Here is a 13,699-nt window from a genome sequence, read left to right on the forward strand (position 1 = left end):
AATAATAATTACCATGGCTTCTTGGTGTGAGCACCCTAATCCAAAACATGTGAAGAACCAAGCCCAACGAGGGCCCCCAATAGAATAGGAGAATCCTTATGATTGGGCCCATCATCCTTCCCACACTCCAAGGGGAAAAAATCCTTACAAGCATTCCCAACATCTTTCCTACCTTTCGCAATACCCTCATCCTCATCCCTCGCAACTAGACCTGTCAACTTAGAAGTTCATCCTCCACCTAAAGATCCACAACCGCTATCGCTAGTATTCAACTTGGATTTAGCACCTCGTAGGCTCCTCCTCACTCCATTAAGTAATTAGCAACACTCATGTGTATAGTTATTCTTACCAAGTCCCTTTTATATCTTTTTATGAATAGCTTACTAAGCTTGTTAAATATTTCTTGCACAACAATGGATATAATTCCTAATGTTTCCACCATGTAACTTGGAAATTTTATTTTTTATTTTAGATCAAAGGTGACATAAATATTATATATTATTTTTACATATTACAAAAATCAATGTCAAATAGGGTATTAATTATTTTTATGGTTATCAGACCTTGAAAATTCTTCTTCCACACTAGATTGATAAAGTTTTTTCTAATGGAAAGCAACGTTAGAAACATATTTTCCTACATACCATTTTTATTACTAATAATTTGGTCAAAATGAATGGATTTTTTTCTAAAATGATATTAATATATGAAACATAATAATTCAATTATTAAATGTATTATTGATGGCTTTCAAACTATTTTTTCTGTCAACAACCATAATCACTAGCAATCTACAGTAATAAGTTCTTCAAAAATGTTTATTAAAGAAACCCTTGGGAAAAAATATGGGGGGCCTTTTTGGAAAGATAATCACACCATTTAATATCTCATGTCTTCTTTAGATAAGATCCCTTAGTTTCATTAAAATAATGCTCCTGACTTATGCTAGCTAATCTTTGTTATTCTCAACATATTTAAGAGCTCACCTCTAATGCCATATTGCCCTTTCATTGGGGTTGTGGCTCTCACATGTTGAATAGGGGATACATATTGTTCCCTTTTATTCTTCTTGAGAATAAAGGATACATATTGCTAGTCTTGAATATGGTTTATTTCTATAGTCTTGTAGATGGTTCTTCCTCTGAGTATAGATAAGGTATTTTTAAATATTTTGAAATTCTACATTTATCCACTTGCCTCTTTATGCTATTATAATTTTTTTCTTGATCTACTAGAGAATAAAGGATATCTATTTTTTCTGTTGAATGTGTTCTTTTACTTCTCTAACCTTGGGATGCACACTTTAGGAAGAGATATAGAATGTTGTGTGAAACATTTCTACCATTTCAAGGTACTTAATTCTATCTGATAATGAATTTATTTACCGTATTGTGGCTTTAATGTCATCATTCAATGATAAAATATCATTGAAATTTTTATTTCTTCTAATATAGACAATATCTAGAGACCACATCTCCTCAATTATTATACCATAATTTTTAGGGTTATTTTTAAAATTAATTAGATTCATTTTCTTAACACTTATTATTTACACCTTAACAATTGTGTTGTTCAATTCCACAAGAAGATACTACAGATCTAAGATCACACACAACTCCAATTAAATGATTAAAGTTCAAAATCATGAAATGTAGATAATCCTAAGATAGATAAAATGGAGATAAGAAAATAGAATTTTGAGAGTACTAATGTTACTCTCATTAAACTAGTTGAGTTAAATATTAGATATATAGTAAAAATAGGTAAAATACATATAAGAGGTGCATTAAGTCCAACTATTGATAGTAGGTGAGGTTTTTTTTACCTATTTCATAAATGAAAAGCAATATGGAAACATCTACTCACATAGGAAAAAACTAATGGTTATGAGAGGTTTCATTTAAATGTAGAAGAGGGAATTAAAATCAAATATGCAAGTTTGGGAAAGAGTGACAAGTATGTAGATAATATATTATCTCATGTGGTATCATATTAACTAAGTCTAACTAACCCAATCAAGTTGAATAATATGAATACTAAAAATGAATAACCCCCTAAGATAAGGAAGAGATAATGCCTACAATAACACCCCCTTTAAGCATAACTTACGTGGGTGAATAGATGGGTTCTAGAAAATAAAACCTAATAAGATGCTCAAATACATAGAGATCCCTCATCAAAATAAAAATTCATCATAAAAGGAATAGAAGCTACATCCCCAAGTATGAAGAGAAAATATATCTATCAAGAAGAGACAAGTTGAATTAATAAGAAGCTCCCATAAATTATATACCTTTCACACTCATAACAAGTATTTCATATGAAGGAAATTTCTTTCAATAAGGTATTTGTTGAAGATGTGCATAACTTTCACTATTAATAAATAATAATTAAGATTGATGATGTTTTCTTGAATTAGATGTTTAATGTAGTCCACATAAATGTTAATGTGTTTGGTCAATTAGTCATGGATGAAATTTATTGAGACTTTTATTATGCTATAGTTATCACAAAAAATCTCAACAAATGCAATACCAAACTTAGTTAGAATATTTTGAATCCAAATAGAGAAATGGTAGCATTAACTTCTTCTTGATAGTCAATGTTTGTAAATGAAAGATAATTTACAAACTACTTCTTTCCAAACCAATAAATTGGGTTGAAACCAAGTTAGAAGTAATACCCTAAAGTAAACTTACGATATTGAGAATTGATTTCCTAATCTAAATCATTGTGTCCCACCAGTTCAATATCCATAGCTTTTACATATTAAATCATATAACAATGAGTACACTAAATGTAGTTTAAGTCCTATGAGTTTCTTTACTATCCAGCTCATTTGACTCTTGCATGAATAGAGATAAAATAATTACAACACATAAAAAATTTGGTCTTGTATGAGCCAAGTAGATGAGACTCCCACAAATATTTTCCTATAAAGTTCTATCACTAAAGTGTGAAGAAATATTACTTTCAAGTTTGACCCCTCAAAAGATTAAGTCAGTATAGGCTTATAATCAACCATGTCAAAGATTAAGTCAGTATTGTGTAGTATGAATCCTCAATAATTAATTGAGTAGGCCACATTTTACATAAAACAATGCATATGTCATTATAACATAATTTTCACTTTCTTCATGGTGGATTAGTAACACCTCATTATCAAGATGTTAGCAACATAAAAAACCAAAAGTGTGAAAGTTTCATCCTACTATATAATGTACACATTCATGTCAAAATAATATTGAGTAAACAAAACTTTTAGAAAGAACTGTTAGAAAGAAATCCAAGGACATAGATAAGATTTATGAGCTCAAATGTGTTTCTAATGCTACAGTCTTGCATCCTAGACTCAGTCCTATTAAGGAAGTTGGTAAATAAGAACCAAATCATTGACTACATAGCTAATACAATATAAATAACATGCATAAATCATTGGATTCAAAACAAAAAAATAAATTAAAACAGTTATATCACTTCATACATTCATAAGATATGTCTCATTTTATCTAGTTTATATTTCTTTATGCCTTAATTATATTCTCCTATATTCACCCTACTACTAGAGAATATATTTATATCTACAAGATGAGGCATAACCCATACATAACACCCATAACCTATGTGATATGTTCCAACTCTTATGTTTTATGCCCTCGATGTGGCATGATATTTGAAAGTCTATTTGTTGTACCTTTCTAGCCAACAACATCTTGCCTTTTAAAATTTGAATTGTACTCAATTTAGCTTTCTTTAACTAGGAGGATATCCTTATATATCTCACAAACACTTATAAAAATTATTTAACCATAAATTTGTGTCCAACTATAGCCATTGGATGTTGATTTAGAGTTGCAACAGTTTATTTATGTTCAAAATTGCGGTGGGTAATTTGAGGATTTAAGAGAAGTCTTGTGTATCATTAAGTATGTTGATAATTTCGTATAGTTATAAATAAAAATCCCTTAACTAATTAAATGAGTGTTGTGTATTTCCATTCTACTCTTATAGTTGTTGGTATTAGCCACACAAGGTTTCTATGTATACCGAAACTTTCCCTTCTAGTGAGTATATCATAGTCAATAGATTTGGTGATGATCTCGAACTCTAGCTAACCCATCTCAACTTTCAATGGGGCCACTACTATTTTCCATTGTAGGAAAAATTGATATAAATTGTTTAAATATCCTTAAATATTCATCATTATGTTGATGTGGCTCCATAATACAAAGTTGTTAGTGACACATTTTCACCTTTTTTCATCTATTGTAGCCTTCGTAAGCTCAATATTCACTTGTTCTCAGAAAGTATCCTTTGTAGTGTGGTACCCTTGATTAATTATTCTATAGGATCCCTCACTAAAGTAAAAATATATGGTATGGGTGACCTTGACGATCAAGGAACTTAAGCTATTTTTCCTTGGTCAGGTATTCTGTTTTTATCTCTGATGCCCACATAGTTTGAGGAGCTTCTTACATGCTCTCTAATGTCAGATATCTCATGAGTAAAACTATTGTACTAGTGAGACACTACTAAAACCCACTCATGAATTGACCAAAAATAATTGAAAGACTTATGGAGGGGTTACTGATTGTAGTTTCTTTTTTGGCCAAAAGGCGTTTAATAGTATCTATTAAATATTGTGTAGAATATGATGTTGTGTTTGAGGACCTTGGAGATTGTAAACACTTTTTAGAATATCTAGTTTAGATTTTTCTTCTTCCTCAGATAATTTTTTTAAGCTTTTGTAGAGCCTTACCTTATGTATTCCCTGTGTGTGTTTATAGGCTTTGAATTTTCTTGCATCAACATATCCGACTTTTGATTTGTCTTAAGTTATTTGGTTTGTATTTCCATTATTCTCTTATTTAGTGGGGTAATTATTTTGGATACTACACTAGTTTCTTGTGTTTTGAGTTGCTCCTCCTCTTTTAGTACTCTTTCTTTCCATGCCTTTAATTCTTTAATCAAGGCATCTAAAAAGATATGTATCGTGTCCTCTAGTGTTTTGTTGGAGGCAACAAGATGTCTCTATTTTTTTTTTTGGGTCAAAACCTTATTAGTTGTAGTCAACTCTAGGTAAATGGTGGGAGTATCCTTTATCACCTTCTTGTCAAATAACCCACTTTATAGTTTATCTTCATCAATTGGTTTCTATTTTACTTGGCCCAACATATCTTCTAGACAATCTTTTGTTTCTTCTTCCATGCTAGTTACCTATAGGGAGTGGTTTATTCTTTTTATCTTCTTTTTTTTGTTTTCATTTATTTTCTACATCCATTTGTAATAGTTACTCTAAGGCTTCTCTTTCAACTAGTTTCCTTTTTGGAGGTGTAGTCAGGGATGGTGTCTTCTCTGGCTTGCTACTTTCATCTTGTGTAGGATCTACTTGTGGTCTTTAGGATCTCCTACGGCTAGTCTCCAACTATAACTTCAATTCCATTGTACCAAAACCCCACTTGGCCTGGTCTCTTTCTTTTGCTTCCTCCATATGCTCCATAGTTTTTTCATCTTTCATCAACTTCATGAGTTATTGAGTTGTTGGGTAACACTTTTCTTGAGGGTCCTTTATGAGGCTTAGTAAATTTTCTACATTGGATTAAATTTTTGACATTGACACTTCCTAAAGTAGTTTAGGAATCCATGATACTTAAGAATCTATGACCTCCACTGTGGTAAAGTCTTTGTGCACAAAGAAAACTATGCTATCCATAAATTTTTGGACCATATTATAAGATATTATATCTTTATATTATGATCTCCTATTTTTTGAAAAAACCCTAGTATATGGTTGTGAAAGAGGAGGAATGCTTAATATATTGTGCATAGTCTTGTACTCGAGACTTATGCTACAACTACCTATTAGGGTTCCACACATTCCTACATAGGATAATAGTGTATTCATGAAATACAAACCTAAATAGATAAGGATTTCGTGTTGTAAATTTTATTCCTTTAATTATTGATCTTGATTTCACACTCTCTAGGAACTCATTTTAGTGTTTCCCACTCAATGCACTATAGGATCTTTTCTAGCATTGAGTTAATATATGACTCAATAATATGAGTCTTTTCTTATTTTAAATCTCATCACACTCTAATTTGGGTTCTTATTTTAAAGTGTCCCTTTACCTTTTATTATTTTATTTCTCTATGAGTCCTACAATATTTTTAATTTAAAATCACTTTTCCCCTCACCTAAATATCAATATTTTCATATAAATTATATATCCAATATCAAGGCCATATTATATATTGACTTAAAAAAATTAGACCTATTTTGTTAAGGCTATGACAATGGTTGAACACTATTTCAAGCATTTTGGCCAAAATTTTAGGAGGATAATATGCCATCCTTCACATTTCCAAATATATCCGCAATGCAGAAAAGGTGATAGTTTTAAGTCAACCTTTTATCAATTTAATTTTATATTTTTATATCTAAGAAAGTTACTTTCATCATTTGTGATATCAATCAATTCAAGAGTGAAACTTTATCATATCCTTATGATGTTAAAGCTCTGCTTAATGTGAAGTTATAGATTTACAAATTCAAAGATTAATCAACAATATTGGAAATATATACAAGAACAAAATAGTTATGGAGGTGGTAAGTTAATTCTTATCTTAAGTCACATAAGTTGTAATGGTTATGCATTGTCTATAATTGCTTCACTTAAGAATAAACATCCCAAAATATCATTTTACAAATTGTTAATATCAAAAGAGACACTAAAATATATCTGATTTTCTTTTAATGTTTTAATCAAGGTGAAAAGAGACAGGTTGATGGCCCAAACTTGAAGTCAACGTAATTTTGCCAAAACCTTAATGCCTCCTCCTCTCCCTTTCTATTTCATTAACAACTTCACTCTTCTTTAACTTTTAATTTTTTCTCTTCTTTATTAGGAAAACTAGGCATGGTTCTAGTATTTTAAATTATCCTTGTTCCTAGATAAGGTAGTTTTGTGTAGTGGAAGACAATGACCTAGAGTAGCTTGTATATTATAGGCTACAATACTATAATGCTACCAAAAGATAAATGTTGTGGTAGGGGAACAAGAGGGTGATCGTTTTCGTCAAACTCATAAGTCACACCTTATAAAAGAGGACTTATTCTCTTTGTGAGGTCATGTCCTCTACAAGGCCATGGCCAAAAAGGCAGGGCTCACTATGGGGATCCATACATAAAAAGGATGATATACCAAGTAGGACCATCAGACTAGTTTTCAATTGTATTTATTTATTTATTTTCTATACATGTTGGTTTATTTTACCTGATTCACTAAGTGAATATACTTATATTTCATTGTATACTTTATATTATACAATATTCATAGGTCATTTAGTCTAATTAGGCACAAAGGTTGCATGCATATCTAAACTTTAGAGAGGAAGACAACATATAGTCTCTTCAAACTCAAGTTTCCTCTCTTTAATGGATATTATATCTCCTTTTTTTTTCTTTATACAAGCCCAAATATCTTTCTCCAATAGTTTTTCCTTTTCTTTTTTCCCTATTATTATTAGCCTTAATACAAGTCTCTCTTTCTTTATTTGTTAACAAATAGATTATAAATAACAATATGGAAGTTTCACTTTAAACAACATTGAGGGGATGTAGGATTAGATCATAGAGACTATCAAAGTATTACTCTATGTTTTCTTTTATGCATAAATATAGATTTATACATATATTTTTATAAACAAGGAAACTAGGTCAACATTGTTATACAAATAAATTCATCTAAGTGTGTCACTTTTATTTTATCATATTTATCTAAATACATACATAATTTTCTTCATTGGAAAATTGCATTCATATATATTTATTGAAGAATAAGTCACACATGGTTGTAAAGTAATCTTGTAAAGGTGTATTTTTCCTAAGACATATATACACTTTGACTTAATAACAAAATACATTCAAACAAGGATAGGATGTGATCTCTCCAAGGGCATCTAAGGTTTCATTCCTTTTGGACCTACATAAGAAAATAAACTTCTTCCAAGCCAACGAGAAGCTCACCTCTCAATCGTTGGCTTGCTTGCAAGCCACTCTTGAGTTGGGATGCCTTTAATAGACTTTGTTATTTTGACAACATAAACTCTAACAATTCAATAGAAAATTCACAATAGGGTTCCCCAAAGAGCACCATTCCATTGGCCATGTAATAAACCTACATAATTGATTTTATACATTAATATATCCATGTACCAATAATATTCAAAGAAACATACTTTAAAAACATATACAATCATGCAGATGATTATTGATCAATTTCATCTAGTCGCTGGATGAAACCTTAATATAGCATTTACATAACCACCATACCAATGCACAAAAGTGGAACTCACCAGCAAGGGGACCGCCAAGACACACAAATTAATAAAGGGAAACCCTTTCTTGAATAGATACTTTTGACTAGAGAACTAAACTAGTTGGAACAAAGTTCTCTACCAAACCAAATCACCTAATCAGAATAGAAGGATTTAGGAAAGAACCCTGAACCATCCTCCTACAAACACCACTTGGACTAGAACAAAAATGATCAATGAAGTAGAAAACAAACAATGGATTTTGAAAGGCTTTCCACAACCTTTTACTTTAAGGACTACCTTGAGGAAAGACTTTCTTGAACAAGGAAGAAACCCACAAGGAGTTATAAGACCCCTCAAATAGAGCACTTAACCAACCCACCAAATGAACCATAGGAGGATGAGGGGCTACATGGAAAGAATTACAAGACCAAGAAGAAAATAACATCGCCAAAAGAGGTCTAACACTATTAAAGGAGCGTAAGAAGGGAGTAGAGCCCTCTCTAGTTAAACATTTATAATGTAACCAACCCTCAACATGCATCCACAACCAATGGATAGCTAACAACACCAAACTCTCTTCAAAGGGAAGACCATCATCCCTTGAGAACTGCATAGACCCAAAAACGCCAAGGACCTTAACCAACCCTGACATTCGATCCCACCGATGGTGGAGAAGAGTCCACCCAAGATCCCTTAAAACAAAAAGAGGGAAACTCACCTTGGAAGACACTCTAGAAAGGGGATCCCAAATACTCACCATCTTTGACCAAAGACAAGCAATTTTGGAGGCAGAGAAACAAAGGCCACCAGACAGAGAAACAAATCCCACAAGGAGTAACCACCACAAGAACCTCTCTTGAATTAGAAGCATAAATACAGACCATCCACACCTATCAATAAACAATGCATAAACTAGGGACCTTGCATGGAAAACACCACCAAAAAAGATTGTAGAAGTGAAAGGCATAACCCTGACAAAAAGCACAATGGAAGCCACACCCATAGCCCACACAAACCGAAGCTAAGACCCATGCTAACCAACATACACCCTATGAGTACTATGAAACAGAACTTCCATTTCATGACCCCAAGAAAGGCGTCTTGAAGAAGGCCTTCAACATCCCTTGTTGATCAGATTATGAGGTCTCCCCAAACAAAGACTGGAGAAACAATGCAATAGCTAGAAGCAAAAATAGCCCCTAGCAAACCAAGCATGAGTAGTCGCTTCCGTACTGAATGAAAACCTTATGAGTGTCTTTTGATAACCCAAGAGAAAAGGGCACCAAAGCATAATCGCAAGATCCCATCTCCAGAAAGAGGCATATCTTAAGGGAAGCTATCTCAAATCTCACCAACCACAAGGAAAAACCATCATAGGGGGCCCTTGAAGAAAGAAAAACACAGACCACACAAAAAAGCGGTACCACTAGAGAGCCTTTTGCTCAGGGAATACCATAGACATCCACACCTTGCCCAAGGAAACATAGGGCAAGGTAAATCCATCCTCATTTGAGTCACCATTGTCACTTTCTCCTTCCCCATCTTTAAGACCTACTATTCTACAAACAATAAACATTTTCTAAGCTAACTACATTTTCAAAGCTAACAACTATATAGCAAGAAATTTATTTATTGGTTGGACACATGCAACAATAATAATAGAATTGTTATTTACCGATACGATATATAAGTAATAACTTATTTTTCATGACCCTTTCCAAAATAGGGAAACCCAAATTAAGATATTGCATATAAGTAATAACATAAAATGACCTCTTCCCTGGCTATTCTTAAATCACCTCACTAGTGAAATTCAGCTTTAAAAAAGTGTGATGATCATAAATGCAAGACTGAAATTATAAAAATGATATTGCAAATATGCTTCGATTATCTCTATACGCATTCTAGAAAAGAGAGATTATTTAAACTGAAATGTGGGCCGACTATCGAATGTTTCGGGACTGCAGAAGAAAAGAAGGGGATATCGTCCATAGTAGAGATGCCATAAAGCAAGAAAGTAGGGAATGTCAGGTTCTGTAGAAAATACGTTCGAGGAAGAAAGATCCATGGTCGATATTCAGAGAGGCACAGGAGGACATGTTTGGTTATAATCTATAGGTATAAAACAGCGCTTCGATCAGTTCTCTTTATTTCCTTTTGCATTAAGAGTTCCTTCGCTTTGGGAAATGGATTTTATTAGTGGAAGAGTGAAAGAGATTATAAGCAGTCGCTTGCAGGCAATTGTGAAAGAGATTAAGCACCTAACTAGTGTATCCAACGATGCCGAGCGCCTCCGCCATGAGATAGATTGTGTGAAGGGAATAGTCAATCATATTAACAGTGGGCTAAGCTGGAAAGGTCGACAGCCTTTGGCAGTGGTGAGGCAATGGGTGAGCACACAAGAGCAAATCGTCAATTCTGCTGAAGAGGTTTTTCTCCAGTACGAAGAAAACAAGAACCGTCGCTTGTGTTGTTGCTGCCCTCACTGTTTCCTTGTGAAAAGATCCAGTCGAAAGATCCGTAATGCTCTAGCGGAATTAAATGAGCTTCTCAAGATGAAAGATTCAGATTTTCCTAAGAATGGAGACCTTGGAGAGCCTCAGGAGACGCTGCAGCAGCCCATGCGGAACGAGCTGGTTGGCGCATTTGTTCACGAGAAGCTGTCGGAGCTCGAGACGTGGATGCTAGAAGATGGCTTTGTTCGTGTAATTGGGGTCTATGGAATGCCCGGCGTGGGAAAGACGTCCCTGCTCAAACAAATCATCAACAATAAAAGGGTACTCAATTTCTTTAAGCTTGTGATTTGGGTTACTGTGTCAAGAGAAGGCGATATCTCTGCTCTCCAGAGGCGTATTTTTGAGAGGATTGAGTTGCCTTGGCGATCCAATTTGAGCATTGACGAGGCCGCAGCGGTGTTGCATTCGGTTTTCAAGGACAGGCGACTGCTTGTCATTTTGGACGATGTGCGGAGAATCATAGATGTTTCCAATTTGGGAATTTCTGCTTCTGAGAATACAACAAAAGTTGTACTAATTTCCAGGGATAAAGAGGTGTGCAAGAGCATGAAAGCTGACAGAATGATTGCAATGAAGCATCTGACAGTGGAAGAAGGTTGGGAGCTTTTCTGCAAAGGAGCCTTTGTAGCTGGCGAGGATCATAATATTGATAGCGAGATAGAGCAGTTGGCCAGAGGCGTTGTAAAGGAAAGTAAAGGGCATCCCCTGGCCATTAAAATGCTTGCTCGCACAATGCCACTGCTTCACAGCAGTGCGCTGTCGGATTGGGAATGCGTTCTGAAAGAGCTAAAGGCGATTGATCCCCAGTTTTATCGCATTGATGAAGAAATTCTGATGGAATTATTCAAGCCGCTGAAGCACAGCTACGATGCTCTAGAGACAGATGAGCTCAGGCTTTGTTTCCTGTGCATGGCAGCTTATGGAGAAGACGAAGAAATCGATGCGGATCAATTGATACAATTGTGGCTGGCAGAGGGCCTCGTGAAAAGCAGATTTGAAGGGCGCTACGTTGTTCTCAAGATCTTGGTGGACCGATGTTTGGTCGACGTCGAGGTTAAAGAGGAAAACGGCATTGATAGTTGGAAAGTGAAAATCCATGATTTGCTCAGAGATATGGTGGTACACATCGCTGAGATCGACCAGAATAGCTTGTTCCTTGCAGGTCAGAGTTTAACATGGTTTCCATTCTCAGCACTTGAAAATGTACAATGGGTGAGGATATCACTGATGCACAACCGTATCAGATCTCTGCCTGACGAAATTTATTGCAGGAACCTGGTAACTCTGTTGTTGAACTCGACTACGATTGACGAGGTTCCGGAGCGCTTTCTGGAGTATCTGTATATGTTAAAGGTACTTGATCTCAGCAACACGCCCATCAAATTCTTGCCAATGTCCATCCGACATTTGTACGATCTCATCTATCTCCAGCTTTCCAATACCCAGATCAGGGTACTCCATGATCGAACATTTGAGCTGAGTAGAGTGCAGTTTTTAGATCTTTCTTTCTCCCCTCTCATCTGTATTCAATCCATGATAAAGAAGATGAAATGTCTCCGAATTCTCAAGTTAGCCCACTGCTATGATTTGGAGTTTCTTTCACCCGACATATCACAGCTCACTGGTTTGGAAGAGCTTGACATGTGGAAGACGTTGTTTGCATTTTCATGTGAGTTCGAAACAGGTCAAGAAATAAAAAAGGCTTCTTTGCAAGATGTATGCAAACTCCATCGTCTGAAGCGTCTGCGTCTAACCCTAAAATCCCCAATTGAGGAAAGAACAGTGGGGAATCTAGTGGAGCTTCAAGAACTTTGGCTACTTTGGATGCCCCAAGTCCGTCAAACACACTTACCCACTGACATGCGGGCCATGCACAACTTGGAGAGGCTCCACCTGTATGACTGTCACATTGAGGGAACCCCTGATTTATTCTCAGAATTACAAAATCTCAACTACTTAAAGCTTAAATCTTCTCAATTACTGCTCACTCTTTCCGGATTAGGGCTGAGCAGATTATCAAATTTGAAGGAAATAGAGATTGAGGAATGCCTTCTGCTCACGGAGTTGGGAGAAGAATTTGGTAGGAAAGGCTGTTTTCCAGTGCTGCGGAGGCTCAAACTGTGGATGTTACCTTCTCTGGAGAGTTTGCCTAGCTCTGTCGAAGAGGGGGCTCTCCCCAAGTTGCAGACTCTGGCTATATTCCGTTGCATGAAAGTTAAAGTACTGCCATCGGGTCTTGATAATCTCAAGTCTCTGGAACAGATCAGAGGAGATAAGGAATGGTGGAATGAAATTAGCTCGGAAGATGAAGAGATGAAGAACCCTAATCTTCATGCTAAGTACGTTGAAATCCTGGAAATCCATGATAATTATCATGTTTAACACACAGTTTTCCCCTAAGTAAGAGGCACGATATAATTGCTTGTACTATTTATACGCTGTTTGTTTTGCAAAGTATTGCTTGGGTGTAATAATGTGTTGATATTTAAAACAAACTTATTACAGAGTTTCAGCTGTTCACTCTAGATACAGCAACAAAGGAGAGAAATCTTCCCTTTTATTAAACCATTTTCATAAGATTTTCATAAAAGTTTCAGATCTTCCCTTTTACAGAACAGAAGGGTTAGTTTAAATATATATCTGTTAAAATATTTGTCAGTTTTGGTTGTTTTATGTAAAATTTTGGAGCAGCTAATCCTGCAGCAAAACTTGCATATTGAAATCTGAAGAACAGAATGAATGCAATTAATCATTTACATTACAAAATCTGTATGAATTACAAATGATATATACTAATAGAAATTATGCAAATCAATCATGTAATCTCTGAAGAGAAACTAAAATGGTAGAAAGAAAACTCC

The 13,699-nt window shown here is 34.7% G+C and overlaps 1 protein-coding gene across 1 annotated transcript; it reads left to right on the plus strand.

Moving 5' to 3' along the window:
• The first annotated feature begins 10,252 nt into the window (after positions 1-10,252).
• Positions 10,253-13,358, plus strand: LOC131071728 (probable disease resistance protein At1g61300). The gene has a single exon (XM_058007677.2). It carries the CDS (start codon positions 10,509-10,511, stop codon positions 13,218-13,220), a length of 2,712 nt encoding a protein of 903 aa, XP_057863660.2. The 5' UTR covers positions 10,253-10,508; the 3' UTR covers positions 13,221-13,358.
• Positions 13,359-13,699: the final 341 nt, after the last annotated feature.

This window comes from Cryptomeria japonica, chromosome 4, assembly GCF_030272615.1.
Source record: "Cryptomeria japonica chromosome 4, Sugi_1.0, whole genome shotgun sequence".
Classification (NCBI taxonomy): domain Eukaryota; kingdom Viridiplantae; phylum Streptophyta; class Pinopsida; order Cupressales; family Cupressaceae; genus Cryptomeria; species Cryptomeria japonica.

Bases quoted from the DNA above. Each gene is read 5' to 3' on its own strand.
- LOC131071728 (XM_058007677.2), top strand. From the start codon at position 10,509: ATGGATTTTATTAGTGGAAGAGTGAAAGAGATTATAAGCAGTCGCTTG.